At 50.9% G+C, this 16,209-nt stretch overlaps 1 protein-coding gene across 5 annotated transcripts in view; it reads left to right on the top strand.

Moving 5' to 3' along the window:
- The first annotated feature begins 3,862 nt into the window (after nucleotides 1-3,862).
- The window catches only part of Ntrk3 (neurotrophic receptor tyrosine kinase 3), a 377,280-nt gene continuing 364,933 nt past the window's right edge, over nucleotides 3,863-16,209 (top strand). For all 5 annotated transcript variants that reach the window (XM_028754779.1, XM_028754778.1, XM_028754777.1 and 2 more), the window contains exon 1: nucleotides 3,863-4,173. In XM_028754779.1, coding sequence (XP_028610612.1) covers nucleotides 3,926-4,173 — 248 coding nt within the window. In that variant the 5' untranslated portion in view covers nucleotides 3,863-3,925. The remainder of the gene's footprint in view (nucleotides 4,174-16,209) is intronic.

Raw genomic sequence — 16,209 nt, 5'->3', positions numbered from 1 at the left:
TTAGGAAACTCCATCTGGCAGCACAGAAGATGGGGACAGATTATCCTGATTGTCTGGATGCTGAGATGAGTCATATGTCCAGGACACAGAGGCCACATACTGGGAATTCAGGATGATATGAGAGTCGAGTCCTTCTTTCTTGTCAGCCAGGACATTCTTAGTAAGATGACATGATGCCTCAGATGCCCTGGGCACCTGTTGACTGAGAGGAGGGCATCTATTCCAGGGACTCTGTCCAGTCCCTTACCCAATACTGGCTTACTTTGGCTGTTTTTTTTTTGTGGTCTGTAAGAGCTGCATTGACAGTGAAAGTTTAAAGACCTGCGCTCTCTCTCTCTCTCTCTCTCTCTCTCTCTCTCTCTCTCTCTCTCTCCCTCCCTCTCCCTCTCCCTCTCCCTCTCCCTCTCCCTCTCCCTCTCCCTCAGTGTGTGTGTTTATACACATGTATGTGGGTGTATGTGGAATCCAGAAGTTGATGTCTGTTGTTTTCCTTGATTACTCCCTGCCTTATTTTTTGAGAGACAGGGTCTCTCAACGAATCTTGCTGGCCAGGTAGTGCCAGAGGCCTTCTTGCCTCTACCTGCAGCAGTGCACACTGCTAAATCCATTTTTTTTTAAAAAAAAATGGGTGCTGAATCCTCACGATAGTTTGATCAATACTTTATTGATGACAACCATCTTGCCAACCCAATGTTCTGTTTCTTTGCAGACACCCAAGACACACAGTTCCGTTTATTCTAACTGGATGCTTCTGTGAACTTACATGGAACCCCTGTTTCTTTCACCCAAGGCTCGTGGAGAACCAGAGATAATTCAAGCTGTAGGGGCTCTGAAGCTGTCCCCCCCCCAATGCCTGTCAATCACCTGGGAGAACTTCTTACAATGTTTGGTTTGGGAAGTCTCTGATGGGGCCAAGGAGTTGTATTATTACAAGCTTGCAGGGACTGTGGGTGCCACCAGTTAAAGGAGAAAAAGATCTGGTTCCATGTGATCATTTCATGGATTTGAAAGCTGAAGCCCAGAGTGTAAATCCATTTGTCTGTGGTCATAAGTAGACCCCTGCTCTTTCCACTTGCGTTAAAAAAAAAGAGCCTTCTACATTTTTAAGTTTTACTTCCTAAGGGGGAGGGGGTCAGAGCTCCTGCAAGACTCTAGCACCTTACTTTCATCCCTCCCACGGTCAAGAATGACTCCAGTCAGAGTCCCTTGCTTCACAGCCAGAATTTTCACTCTCTGAAGAGGTTTCCAAAGTTTTGCTTTTAAGCCTGACTTACGGATAGCATCCTTTCTTTGCAGGAAGTGTTAAAAATCATCCTTGTCTTTAAAAAAAAATGGGCGGGACACCCTTTAAGATACAACTGTGCTTTTCTCCTAGTTGGAGCTCTGCTAAATCCACTCAGGCAGTCAGCTACTCTGTCTCCCCTTGGGGTAGTCTGGGAAATGCTTTCTATTTCTCTGCTGCTATCTCCCAAGAGAGGCCAAGTTCCAGTGTATTGGCTACACCTTAGCTCCCCTGCCTCTCAGAGAACCCCAAAGTCACTCAGAATGACACTTGAAGTGTCAGGGAGATCCCAGTGGACAAGGACACCAGGGACTGGCCTGTGGCCAGTAGGATCTGGTTTGAGAGTCTAAGGCTGTCTCCACTCTGTCCCCTCCTGCTGGCGGGAGGGCAAAATGCCATTCTGGGGACAAGGCCATCATGGCGACAGGGTGTAAAAGTCTCACTGGGGCAAAAGGAAGGCAGGATGTAATGAGAAGTCGGGGAAGCTGCCTTTTATAGGCATGTTCTTTTTCTTTTCCTCCTTTCATTCAAGTTTACTCCCAGCAAAAAGTGTTACAGCAAGACGTCGGGTCTGTCTGTCGGTGGCACTAGGGGCAGGCTGGTGGCACCGCAGTACCCCTTCCCCCATCTTGCCTGCAAGTTGCATGACCTGCATTGGAAACCACAGGGGGGCGGGGGAGAATCCTTTCAGATCCTGGATGCTGTTGAATTCAATGTATTTTGCTTCCTTGTCTGCCCTCACCCAAGCTCGCGGAGGAGAGCGCTGCTTTCTTCTGTGTGTGAATGCTGTAGTGTGTCTGCCTGCTCGGACTCCCCTAACCCTTTCTTCTCCTTTCCCACAGCAAAATCTCGGGCTTTCTCAGGAAATAGCTCGCATTTGGCATATTTACATTTGCGTTTTATTTTTAAAACAATCCTATCAAGGCAAAAAGTGGGGGATATACTTCTCTCCCGACCGGGTCTAAACTTGCCTCGAAGGCTGCACCTGTTTTGAGCCCCTACCAGGAAGGGGTGTTTGTGGGGGAGGGAAAGAGGAGGTTCTGTGCCCCCCAAATCATCCGGAGAGAGCAGTCCGCCCGCCCCCTCACCAGGCTGCCAGCTCAGCGCACCGGAGGGCTGAGCCCAAGAAGCTGGCCTCCGACGGTGCCGGTGTGGGGCTTGCCAAAAAATGCCCTTCGCATCTCAATTTCCTGGCGGTTTCTTTCGCTTGCATCGCTCGCCCTAGGCCACCTCGGTTCTTCAGCGCAGTCCTGCAGGCGCTCCTTCCTTCTCTGCTCCCTGCTTGCCCAAGGCGGAACCCAAAACGCACCGGCAAGAAGGAGCAATGGGTTCAGGGGCACTCAATGTGCCAATGCCCCGCAGTCCCCTCCCCAGCAGAGCCCAGCTCCCAGGACTCTTGATTACCCAAATGAGTGTCATTCAGATCTAGGTCTGCAGGTCTGCGGCCGGCGTCCCTGGCTGCCTCGCTGGGGATCCTGTGCGCTTCTGTCCCCCATCACTGTCCGCGAGACCGAGCCCCTCACCCAGGCTGGGGAGCACCCCAGGTCACCTCGGCCACGCTCATTTCTCTTCCTCCCGCGGAGGAGATTGCAGCAAAACCGGGCAGCACGAGGGCCAAAAAGTGGAAGGGAGAACGCCTTTCGTGTCGCTCAGCCAGCTTGCCAACTCTCCCTCCCCAACGCCGACCCTCGGAATCCCAACTGCAACTTTTCCTTTCCGTCTCGGTTTCCCCTCGGCTGCAGCGAGCGGGCGCGGGGCCGCTAGGCGTGGAGCGGGCGGGCAGCGGCGCGGCTGCGGGTGGCGGTACCGGCGAGAGCCGAGAGCCGGCGAGTGGGTGGGTGGGTGGGGAAGCAGGAGGGAGAGGACGGGCGGGGAGAGAGAGGGGTGTGGGGAGGGGAAGGAGGGGGAGATTCCGCTCTCCTGCCTCTCCCTGCCCGGGCGGGGGGCGGAGGCCGCGAGGAGGGAGGGGAGGAGGGAGGGGAGGAGGGAGGGGAGGAGGGAGGGGAGGAGGAAGGGAGGGAGCTGAGGAAGACGCTCCGATAACCCGTGCGTTTCGTAAGGCTCGGAGCACTTGTACATTTCTGCAGGCGCGTAGCGAGCCATTCGCGGCGGCTGCTGCAGCTCTGACTGCATCTTCCTTCTCCTCCTTCCTCCAGCTCCGCGCGTGTGTATGTGAGTGTGTGTGAGTGTGTTTTGCAGGTGTGTCCGTTTTAATTCTGCCCAGGAGGTGGGACTTGGTGACTTTAGCACCATCTTTTTTCTTTTTTTTATTATTATTTTTGCCTTCTCACCGTCTGTTGTTGCAAACCCTGCAAAGTCTCGGAGTCGGAGAGCGCGCCTCGTTTCCAGAGCTCCTGGACCCCGCAAGCCGGCGAGCGCCGAGCCGGCCACCATGCCCGGCAGACCGCGCCACTAGGCGCTCCCCGCGGCTCCCAACCCGGCGGCGGCGGCGGCGGCCGCGATGGTTTCCTACGCTGAAGGATTTTGCATCTGATCGTTCGGCGTTTCAAAGGCAGAGGCCCCCTCCCCCTTCCCCCCTCCCTCGCTGTCTTTGTTTCCTTCCCCCCCTGCTCTCCCCACTCCCCCCACCCCACCCCCCTCTCCTCTCCTCCTCCTCCTCTTTTTTAGAAGCAGCGATCGGAGATGGATGTCTCTCTTTGCCCAGCCAAGTGTAGTTTCTGGCGGTTTTTCTTGCTGGGAAGCGTCTGGCTGGACTATGTGGGCTCGGTGCTGGCTTGCCCAGCAAATTGTGTCTGCAGCAAGACTGAGATCAATTGCCGGCGGCCGGACGATGGGAACCTCTTCCCCCTCCTGGAAGGGCAGGATTCAGGGAACAGCAATGGGAACGCCAGCATCAACATCACGGACATCTCAAGGAATATCACTTCCATGTAAGTCAGGCGGTTGCTGCCCAGCCCGCCCCCCCACCCTCACCCCCGCCCTAGCTCCGCGTCTCCCTCTTGCCCGCCCGCGGCCCGGGAACCGGCCCTGCGCTCCCCAGCTCGCCTCTGTTCGCAGCCCGCCGGGTGCGCATCAGGCTCGCCCTGGCTCGGGAGATGCTGTAGGGCTGCGTGTTTCAGGTGACTCCAGCCCTAGCCAGACTGATCCGATGATGCTGGTGGGTACCTCTCCCTGGAGAGGACCCTTCCGGCCGGGCGGAGTGCACCCGGGGCTCAGCTCCTGTCCCCGCCCCCCACCCTCTGTCGGCTGGTTTCAAGGGTGCGAATTGGGTTCTTTGCCCCCCACTAAATAGCAACAGTTTGGCCACGCTCAAGTGGAATAAAGTAGAGGCGGCTCGGTTTCCTGACAGGCGGTGGCAGATAGCGGCGGCAGAGGCAATGCTTAGCTGAGGAGGGAAGGTGACAGATAGGGACTGCTTGAGAACCAATCGAGATATTTTTTTAACTGTTTCCTTTTGGAGACAGCAAAACATGCCAATAAGTAAACAAGTTGGAAGCTGGCTTCTCCCGAGGAGACTTCGGACGTGTTCAGGCCGTCATGGACGCCTACCTCTTCGCTTATCCTCCCCCCCCCCCCCCGCCCCCCTCCTCCAACCCCATTTTGGGCATTTCCGAGACATCCCCCCCCCTTCCCACCCTCATCTGCATCTGGGCGCCTACAGACCCTTTCCTGGCTTGGGCTTCCATAACTGCCCAGGATAATTCTGAGTCAGGTTGCTGGAGGGAGAAGAGAGAAGAGGACCTGGGTTTGGGGAAGGGGATTTCTTCCACATTTCTGCGTTCCGTTTTTTTTTTCCCTCAAAAAATGAACTCTGCGTGGCGTTTGGCTGGTTTGCCCCGTCTGAGTGGGACCTGCTGTTGTGGCCTGCTCGTTTCTTGTTGTTCTGTTTCTTTGGTAGAGATGGGGCCAGAGGCCTGTGAAGAAGTGAAAGGAAGAGCTTGGGCACCAGGAGCCTGCATAGCCTTTCTTTCATTCTTCAGCCAGGTGACCACCACCCCTCCCACCTCTCTGCCCCGAGGAGAAGGGAGTGGATAGCCCTGGGATGTTCAGAGTATAGCTTATTGTTTTTTGCCCCAGTGTTCCCATCCCTTGGGAGCCCCAGGACTGGGTAGGATGGTGGCCAGGCTCTGAGGGAGACGTTTAGGGTAGCTCTTTGCCTTGGGGACAGATGATAGCAAGAGATCCAGTGTGTTGTGGATACTGCCCTCTCAGTGTCCCCCCACCCCACCCCCTCTGCTCCAGCCATTGCCTCAGGACTACAAAGCCTGAAGGAATTGCAGTCGGGCTCTCTCCAAAGCCCACCAGCTCTCTTGGTTTAAGGGAGACGGCTTGTGTTCTTGCAGCTTACACTTTGAGGGAGATAGACAGCCTCCGAAGATGTCCCTGACTCCTGGAGACAAGCCTAACCCATACGTTAGCTCTGCCTTTCACTCCTTGCCACCTCCAGGCTGGCCAAGAATGACCAGATAGACAGCAAAGGGGTAAGGGGAGGGGAGAAGAGGGCAAAGGAAGAGACTCTACCCACTTGCAGGCAAGCATCTGTCCGGGAGCAAGATCTGGAGGAATACTGTCTCAGGGAAGCTTGGACCTGGCTCTGGGGGCTCTTGGGTTGTAGGAATGGATGGATGTAGGAATGGATGGAAAGAGCTTAGTGGCCTGGGCTCTGGAGCTGGGCTTGGAGATTTTCAGGTGATTGGATGTGCCAAGGGTTGGAGAGTTTGGGAGCCGGTGAGCTGTGTCTGCCTTGTTCTCTGCTTCAAGGATGTGCATATCCCTGGGAACCCTCAGGGAGGCAGGGTTGGTCACAATCAGATAGGCTCTTATATGGTCATGAAGAGGTGTCACACCTCTCAAAATGAGGTTTGGGGTAGTGGTTCTATAGGGAAGAGTAGGACTATTCCTTCCTGGAGACATTGGCTGGAGGAGGGGGACACAGTGGGCCTCTTGCTCCTTTCGGGCATTAGAGGATCCCAGGAGAGTGCCTGTGGAGATCTGAGCAGGGAGTAGATTGTGAGTCCCTCAGTGCAAATTGGACTCTAGCAAGCCATCAGGACTCTCTCCTAAATCCATCTGACATCAAAGAGTAAGTGGTAGGGAAGGTCAGAGGTCAGGGGTTGAATGACCCTCCATCACCCCATCTTTCCCCCAGTGTCCTGTCATGCCTGTGTCTGGTATTGACTGAACTCAAAAAAGGGCTCAGATCCCCCAATCCAGTGGCAAGGAGTCTCGAGGAGGGAGGGGAGTCATGTTCATCCAGGAAAGAACATGTCCTTGTTCCTGTCTTACCCTTTAAGACATGGAAGATTAAGGGAAAAGGTGGCCTTTCCCAAGCTATCATCTGATCCTAGCATTGAATACTGGACTCTCCAACATATAGGCCAGGTCCCCAACCCAAGGCCTACTGGAAGAGGTGGCACTTAAAGACAGAGGAGCACAGGGCAGGGGAGGGTCCAACCCTAGTGTGACCTGGAAAAGTGTCCTTCAGATTTATGTTTCTAGAGATACAGGGTCAGGAGGGGGCATTGCCCGTGAGCCTGGAGCTCTGGGTGACAGCATGCAGCTGAACAGATTCTAGGCATGGAGAGACAGCATCTTCCCGGGCTCTTCTAAAGTATCCTTCCTCCGAGAGTGAACTCTTTGTGCTGAGTTTTTAGACAGACAAGGTTTTGTTTCCTTGTGGCCCTAATTCTTGTGGTGTCATTTGGAGTGGTGGCCATGCTCATCCAGAGCTTTGGGTAGAAGAGACCCTACCCCCTCAGCTACCTTGTTAATATAAGGAGGAAATCAGCAGCAAGGCATCAGAAGGGTAGATCTCATCTTCATCCAGTCTTAGTTCAAAAGACTAAGGACTCCAAAGAGTCTTTTCTGTCTTCTGTTCCCTTTCTGTTCAAAAGGGCAGTCTTTTTTTTTTCCTATTGTAGCTCTGAATACACCATAAACTTACCCAGAAGGGTCCATAGGCAGCCACACCCAACTAGGCTCTGACGTCACAAAGACAAGAGGGTGGTGGCCAAGATGGTGTGTTGTCTAGGCTGCCTCTTTCCTCTGGGCCTACAGTTGTGTTGGCTTGGGATGGTATGTCCTTTGAATGGTAAAAGGAAGATGGAGGTAGAGACCGTGGCATCATTGGGTCAGATGTTCTTGAGATCACTTGCCTGAGGTAGAAAAGACCATGTACTCTGGACTGGGGTACTGAGCCGCCATTTGTATATCAGCCTGAACTGCCACAGGGTTCCAGGTGTTTGGTGGGATTTTACTTTCCTCTATTTCCCTTTCCCTTGGAGACTCTCTGTGGACTGAAGGGGTCATCTGGGGGCTCTGCTCTCCAAGTTTCTCGATTTTAAGGAATGAGGTGTATGACCCAGCCTTGACAAAGGCCGGTGAGAACTGGAATCCTAGCTAAAGTATGAATCAGAGCCATGAAGGCTCTGAGACAGAGTATTCAGACCCCTAGGATTGGGGTGAAGCCTGAGAGAGGTAGGAAAAGGTGAAACAGGCCTTCCAGGTTCTATTTGAATTGAAGAGTTGATAGACCCTGGATAGAGTTGTTTCCAGAATGAAAGCGGGGGTGGTGGACTTCTTTGGTGGCAGGATTGTATACTGAGGCCAGGTGGTTGTTGGATGTCAGCATCTTCCATGACTCAGAATCCTCAACTCCAGTATGCCTGGCAGGCTAAGCTTCCATAGTTACCTCTAGAGCCAATGATATGAGCTCTGAGGCTCCCTGGGAACTGAGAACATGATAGTTTGGGCAAATCCAGTAGAGCCCTGGCTATAGCTTTGAGAGTGCCTATATGGTGGGCCCAGGAGGGTTCATCTGAGTCTGGGAGATTCCTTAGGGTCCTGAAGGGTTCCAACTGCTCTCTGTGCCCTTCCTTGAAACCCTAATCTCTGTCCTGCCCAACGGCGCCACCTGACCCTTCCCATCTGAAAAGGCTGATGGCCCTAACTCCAGATGAATCTTGGGTACATGGTATGTGATTATCCATGGTCCTTTCTGCGTATGGCCCTTACCAGTGTTGTGATGTTTTCTCTGTGACCTGGGGTCCCCATCTCAGGTTCTCCATTGAGTAGCTCTTGCAGGGCTCATGTGCCTTTAGGAGACAGTGGCAGACTGGGAATAAGAAAAGAACAGGATACAGTGAGTTATAACTGAGCTTTCCCTCATCTGCCTAGAGATGTCCTGGAGGGCTGCAGCCACTTCAAGCCTGTAAATCTAACTATGAATCCGGGCCGTGGGTCAGAGTGTCCCTTCCAACTTGGACGTCTGCCCTCTCAGCGCCAGGAAACATCCCCCAGGAGAGTTAGCCTCTTTTAAGGGTCTCTCTTATGGAATTAGAGCAACCCTGTGATACCACCAAGAGGAGGACACAGGTGAATTCACACTGGCTGTGAGCCACTGTCATTCCCTCATCTTCTTTCCCTACATCTAGAAATGTCAGGTCAGCCAGAACTTGGCAGAATTTGTAACACAGGACACAATTTTTCATTAATTGCCTGGACCAAATGCATGAACCTCTAGACTGTTTTTAGGGTCTTTAGCCTTTCCTTAGAGTTGGACAACTGACTCTATGACTCTCATTCCAAGCCCTGGGCTCAGGCAGGCCTAGAAGAAATTTCCTTGCAAATATACCATCCTTCTGCTGGAGGGAGGCAGCTCCAACTGTGTATGGAAAATAGGAACATCTATCACAAATCATTCTTGCTGCCTATAACAGGAGAGATTTAATATTTAATGTATGGATTAGAGATATCCAAGCCTATGATAATTTAATACATATGAATATTTGGGGTTTGTGATATATATATATATATATGTAATCTGCTCAATCATGCATAAGCAGAACAACATGGTGCCCTTGTTGCAAGTGGTAGACATTGCACTTGGAGGGGACTGGACAGAAGAGGTGACTTTGGAATCTGGTTCTCCAACTTTCTACTTGGTGCTTTGCTGAAGGCATAGACTGTTGTCTGTAAGACAGGGCCAGGCTGAGTGGGCCCAGGAGTGGCTCCCTTTCCTATCACAGGTTTCAATGCTGGTCATACCCCGCCCCCTCCACCTCCCAGAAGCCAGGGCATCACTCAAACTATGCCTTCTGCAGTGGACGCATCTCCGAAAGTTTTCCATTAGGCATTTGTATCACAAGTCCCAGTTTGTAGTTTCTCAGCTTGTTTTTGCAAGAGCTATTTGCGTTGTATAAGCAGGGCTGATTATTCCCATTTTACAGATTCATCAAACAAAAACAAGAGCAGACCTAGAGTCTTAGGGGATTGAGTCACCGTGGAGTTTCTAATGGAAGGGACCAGAGGTGGTGTTGGGAGAGCTGGCAGCTATTATTCAATGCACCTCTGCTGTTGGTCTGGCTCCCATGGCTCCATTGTCCTTGGGCTGACCCTCTCATTAGCTGGGTACCCTACTGACCTGTTTCCCTAAAGGGAAATGTGGAGGACTCTCTGCCAGAAAGCTCTGTTGACCAAAGCACAGCATTACAGAACCACTCTGCTCTTAGAGACTTGGAAAGGGTAGCTGGATGTTGTGTATCTGGCCCAAGCCTGGCTTGGATGGAGGGTATGTCACCCAGATCTGGTGATCCAGAGTGACAGCTAGGCCAGAGTCAGTTGTTACTCTCTGAGCCATAATCTGGACTCTATAAATACTTGTTGGCTAGTCATGGGTGCAGGCTTCCTTCGGATGGCCAGTGTCACCAAGAGTGACAACTCGAGTGGTTCCCTCCAGTGAGAATTCTTTGGAGTCTTCCCGCACTGGGGGAGGGATCACCAAAATGTTTCTCTCAAGTGTAAGGTAAGGCTTCCCAAAAGTTGGAGCTAGGGGTCCTGGAAGGCTTTAGGAATGACCTTCCTCATGGTCCCAAGGGACTCAGATGGGTTACTCAGAGTATTGGGAGGCTTCTTTTCCCAGTGGCATTCCCAGGTGTGTGGTGTGGCTTTCTGCACTATCCTGCCTCCTGTTTGGGGGAACTTCATCAAAGCCAGAGCCTACTCCATTCCTGTGTCTCCCTCTGGGGAAATGTTTCCAAATTCAGGGTCCCCAGAGGCAGCAACTATGTGATGCTGGCAGCCCCAGGGCTTCTTGGAGCCTGCAGCCCACGCCAATTAGAAATGAACTCAATGAGGGCTCTGCTGAGCTATTTACATGGATGGCTGGGGAATGGGGCACTCAGCAGGTCTGGGAGTCCTTTCCCCAGTCCCCAACTTCTGTTTCTGCTGCCTCTGCTTGGCTTATACCACCACAAAGGGTTGTCTGGTTTAGGGTGGTCGAAGATTCAGGATTCTAGCTCCAAACAGATACCATTAGACTTGGAGAATTGGGCAATTTCTGGCTCCCATTGCTCCTCCCGGCCTGGCTTCTCTCTAGCTGTGGACAAATCCCTTTGCTCCCATGGGCCTCAAGTTCCTTATCTGTGAGACAAAGGTAACTAACATAGGAGAGCACTGTCAAAACTCAGTGTCCCATGTCACAGCCTGGTGATGAGAGAACTGTCAACATGTGGTCACTTCTAATAAGAGCTCTTACTGAGTGCTCAGTAACTGATCACAGTATTAAGTACTAGATAATTGATTACACTAAGGACTAGATAAATGACTATAGGTATCATTTATTCAACACGTAATGTATCCCAGACACTGCTCCAACCCTGTGAATGAAATATACACTAGTCCTATTTACAGATGGAGAAACAGAGTCTTAGAAGGATCTTGATTTCATACAGTCTGGTATTTAAATATTAAGTTGATTGTCTATATCCTTCTGTATGCGATGGCTACATATATGTGTGTGATTACATGCCTAGATATACAGGTACACATGGGTGAATATATTACTCTTGCGATAGATTAATAACAATATAAGAGACTGGACATGGAGTCAAGGAGGTTCTCAAGGCTTTGTTTTATATCTTTTTAGTTCCCTGGTGAGGACTACCCTGGCTGGTATTGCAGGGAAGGCTGGCAGGATGCTTGTGAGGATGGTGTTTACGGAGCAACAATGCCTCAGACAGGGGAGATGGAGGCTTTGATTTCTCTCCCTCATCTGTTCTTTGAGGCTATGTCCCACCCTTTATCCAGGCACCCTTGGCTTCCTCACACTGTCCTGGCCTCTGAGGTCTACGGACTCCACACTAGCCCAGGTACAAGCTGAGTCTGGCAGGAATTCTGGAAGCTTCTTGCTGGACAGTAGTCATCCCCTCTCTGGGTTGAAGTCTGATTATCAGGCCAATGTTCCTGATGTTCATGAACAGAGAGAACCTGAGTAGGGGAGGAGAGGGCTGGGTAACTTTTCTTAGAGCTTTAGGGTATCAGAACTGTTTTTGGATACAAGCAGAAGGTGTGTGGTGGGGAATCTGAAGAGCTGGGAAGCCCCAGTTGGCAGCTGATGTTGGGAGTATCATTCCTGAGCAGGTAGCTTCACTACCTCCAGTTCCTTCCTCTCCCTGGACTTTCCCTGCTTCTTGCTCATAGATGTATTCTCTCTCTCTCTCTCTCTTTCTCTCTCTCTCTTTCTCTCTCTCTCTCTCTCTCTCTCTCTCTCTCTCTCTCTCTCTCTCTCTCTCTCTCATAGGGATAACCCATGGCCATGAGAGATGACAACCACTGTCCCCCATGGAGACAGCTGGAGGGTCCTGCAAAAACTCTGTTGGCGGCCAAACCCTATTGCTGCTGCCCCATGATTGTATGAACTTGGTACATCATAGAACCTCTCTGGCCTTAGTTTCTACTCTTGCAGTGGGGATAGCTAACCTGTCTTTTCCCTCAGGGTCACAGGACATTATTAAGTGGATGGTATGACTGATCTCCTCCTTCACAGGCTCCGTAAAGAATCTAATGCCATGTTGGTTGTTTCCATTTCTGGATGACTGGGAAGACTCGAATTAGGAAGAAGATCAAGTCTTTGAGCCATAAATCAGAAAAAGGAGGTGGAGAATAATTTGGGCTAGATCCAATTTTTCAGAGGAAGAACTTGGCAGACAAATGAATTGATATGTCCCAGCCCAGTGAGCTAGGAGCAGTAAGCAGACACGGATGCTGGGCCTTGCTGCCCTAGGTCTCCTCCTACTGCCCTTTTGGTGTCTGTACCAGAGGCTCAGGGATTGCAGGGGGCAGGAAAGATTCGTGAGTTTCCCTGGAGAGAGAGAAACGAAGGGAGCGGTGTGAGACTCGAAGTCCTAATACAGGCTTCCTAAAGCAGTACATAGTGCTGTGCGTGCGTATCTGGAGGCGTCTTTGTACACGCACAAGTGCCTCTCCTCAGTGTTCCCTGCACATCACGTCTGAGGTTGCTGTAAACAAACCTTAAAGCCGCTGGCTTATTATTGCTGAGATTGTCTGTGTGTAGACTCCTGGTGGCCGCCAGAGGGCAGCATGATGCACGCGTCGTTTCTTAGCTGGTGGTTTCACCAGGAGAGAGCTGGAGCTGGGATAGTGGCAAGTGATTGCCAGCTTGAGCTTTTGGAGTCTGCCAGGAGTCAGGACTAAGCTTCTGGCTGGGAGGGCTTCTCTGTAGAGCCGGCCCTACTCTCGTTCTATCTGTGTGGTCTGGGGATGCGAGGCTCCCAACCTGGGTATTTTGGCTTAGGAGTCACTAGCTCCTTGGGAAGAAGCTGTAGGGAGCCTATAATAGAGGGAACATCCTCTTCCCCCTCATCTCAGTCTCAGAAGCAGCAGGAGGGAGCATAGTTTTGGCTTAGACGATGGAAATGAACTAAAGGGACATATGTTCCTGCCCAGGAAAATCCCAGGCTTGATGGGACACAGAAAGTTGGTAGTGACACTGGAATCAGGGTCTTGGAAGAAGTGAGCTTTACACATCCCGTTTGCTCGGGCTGTTGAATCTGCTGGTCAGTGTGTGAGAACAGCTTTCACCTTTTTATGCCTTCCAACTCATGTTTGGAAACTGCCGAATACCAAGTAGATGCTGAGTAAACATGGCACTCTGGCTCTTTCTAGAGGTGGGAGCTTGGTGGTTTGTGTTAATCCCCCCAGACTCTGAGTGAGTGCATCCGTGAATATGAAAATGTCTTACTAACCGGTCATCTCGTTAGCGGTTGTCTGCTGTGAGGGAGGCTCATTGTTTCTTCTCTGTTCCAAGCAGTCCTGTATTTGAGCAGGATGGTTGACTTCATGTGCTCTTGTGTCCACCAGTGAACTTGTTACCAACACTGGAAGCAAGATCATCTGCTCTGTGCTGAGGTCGAGGGCCCTGGACAGCTCATAGTTGCCTGGCCCAGAGATACAGACAAGACTCTCTTTCTCGTGGCCCATCTTTGCCCATTAACTTCTTTTTGACCATTTTTTTCAAGGCCACCGAAAAGCAGGAGGGGGGTTGGACATTTACAGCACTCAAAGCGAGCTGAGTTCTTTGCATGAAGGACCTTGTATTGATATCAATGACAACATGAAGTTTCTGATTGTGACCTTGCCACTTCTCAGTGATAACCTGGACTGGCTATTTAAAAATTTTGGCCCTTTGTTTCCTCATATGAAAATGGTGATGATACAGAAGAGCCCAAGGTTGCTCGTCAGATTGCAGTGAGGATGTGTACGGGGTGGGAAAGGCTCTGGAAGCTGTTTTCCTCCTCCTTCCTGTCAGAACATTCCAGACTGGCATCTTCACAAGCAAGGATATTTTCATGCCCTTCATCTTTTCTTCCCACTTCTGGTATTTCCCGCATCCTGTTCATTTTACACAGCCTAACAGATTCATCTTCTCTTAGGGGGTTCGGTTAGAGCAATTCCCAGGCTCCCAGCATTTCCTTTGTTCTTTTCCCTGAGAGGCAGCTCAGTGTGGCTTCAGGAGATTCAGGGTTTTGCTCAGTGGACTTTCCTGCCTCTGTTGCCTTTGGATCCAGGCAAGTCACTCAATATCTCTGAGACAGAAATTGGGTCAGTTGGGTTGTGAGGTGCCTTTCCTGGAATGGGTACCCAGAGTCTGACCAATGTGTGGAACTTGTAGGAGGTGGGGAGCAGTAACATTTTGGGGGCTCTGGGAGATATGGATTAAAGGATGTTGTGAGAGTAGTCAGCATCTAGGACTAGCTGCAGGAAGCAGTAGGAGAACTGCCATGGTGTACATTTTAGGAAGGGGACTATGTAGCTGAAGCATGTATCTGTCACCAGGACAGGAAGAATATGGTTCCTATTGATATGGCACCTGCCTGACCTACCAAATGTCAGAGTGCTCCAGGCAAAGTCTTTCCCCTGACTGCCTTCCCCATCTTCTGGACCAGGAATTTGAATGACAGAAACCTTTGACCAGGTTATATTAGAAGTACCTAGCCTCTGGCCAATATTGTCTCACACGGCTTCATTGCTGTCCCTCACCATATCATTTGGCATTTGCTAGTGGTTACTGTAATCAAATCGGCTTGCCAACCACAGAGGGGACTCCAGGACTTGCCCTGGCAGGAAAAGTTTAGGTATTCATATGGTAGAGAGCAACCCTAAATCCCTCCAGCCCAACTATACCAATCAAGTATATTTGCTTCAGTTCCATATTAAGCCACAAGAGGGCACTAGACCACGATTTCTGCGGTGTAGGTGCTATGTGGCCTATTGTGATTGCTCCTTTGAGAAACATCTACTGCACCTGGTCTCTTCCCAGACGCCAGCATCTCCGAGGTCATGGCCAACCAGCTTGATTTAACCACAGCTCACTGCACTGACTGAGGTTTCAAGGGAGGTCTATTTGTGCAGTGCACAAATGTCATTACATTTGGTGTCTAACTAAGGGTCCAGTTTGTGCCCTTCTTGCATGCTTAAATGCTGAGTGAAGCTACTTTGTTTCTCTGTGTACCATTTTTCCCCCAACCTGAAAGGTGAGGTGTTACCAGGAGGTGTAGTTGTGAGAAGCTGCCACATGGATGAACTGGCACGCTGTGTGGAACGTCTGGAACACAGTGGATTCTCAGTGACTAGCCTGCCTTTTTCTGGAAGAAGGATAAAATTAGGTCACAACCTAGAAATTCTGTGGGCTTGATGGGGTCATTTTATCTGCTTCTTTAACAAGTATTCACTGGGGGAGGTGAGGGGGAGGAGCGCTACCCAGTGGCTGGAATGGAGAGCAGCAAGTATTGGGTAGGTGTTGGATATTGTTGGAGTCAGATGGGACAGGCTCTTGGCCAGTGGACACCGGATTCAGAGGATCCATCAATAGGATTTGAACTACTTAAATTTCTGACTGCTGTGGGTGATTTGCTGAGGATGTTAGCACAAGGAGGGCTGTTATTGGTGTTTCTTGCCTGGGCCTGTAGGAGGAAGTCCCAAATGGACTAACTTTATTGTCACCAATCAATCTTGGCATCTAATTTCAGACCTTTCATGGTGTTTCCTAGGGTGTCTCTCCCCCTCTCCCTTCCTCCCTCTTCACCATCTCCCTGTGGTGGATGTTCATATTTTGGGGACGTTTTCATACATCAAGTTTGCCTTGGTTAAGAGACTGCAGGTCCTGTGGTCAGTGTATCTATCTGAAAAGTGGGAGCTGGTACGGTTGGCTAGAAGGTACTTCCAGGGTGATACTCTTTTCTTGGTATGTGTACGGGGTGAGGCGTGGTCAAGTAACAACTGTGTATTGATAACAGCTAAACTTTGGGCTTTGCTGGTGATGTACACAGCCTGGAGGAGGTAGGGACCTTCTCTCAGCAAAGGAGTGGCCCTGAGGCTGGAACAGGGGTATCTCTGGATTCATTCCCCTCTTAGCCTCTTTATGGATGTACCTGAGACTCAGGAGGGAACATTGGCAGGCATACAGGCTCAGGAAGTTATTTAATATCAGCTTTGCTCCAGATTGTGTTTCTGACTCCCTGCCACCTCTTAAGTGGCAGTCATTTTAACAAATGTTGTGAGAAGACACCGAGTGGGAAATAACATGAGGGAAGGGAACGGGGGCAAAGCTATGGGGGGAAGGGCAAGGCTATGACAGGGTAGGGTGGAGGGAGTTATATTTCCCAGGT

This window comes from Grammomys surdaster, unplaced genomic scaffold, assembly GCF_004785775.1.
Source record: "Grammomys surdaster isolate TR1022 unplaced genomic scaffold, NIH_TR_1.0 126036, whole genome shotgun sequence".
NCBI lineage: Eukaryota > Metazoa > Chordata > Mammalia > Rodentia > Muridae > Grammomys > Grammomys surdaster.
This window is presented reverse-complemented; position numbering and strand designations above follow the sequence as displayed.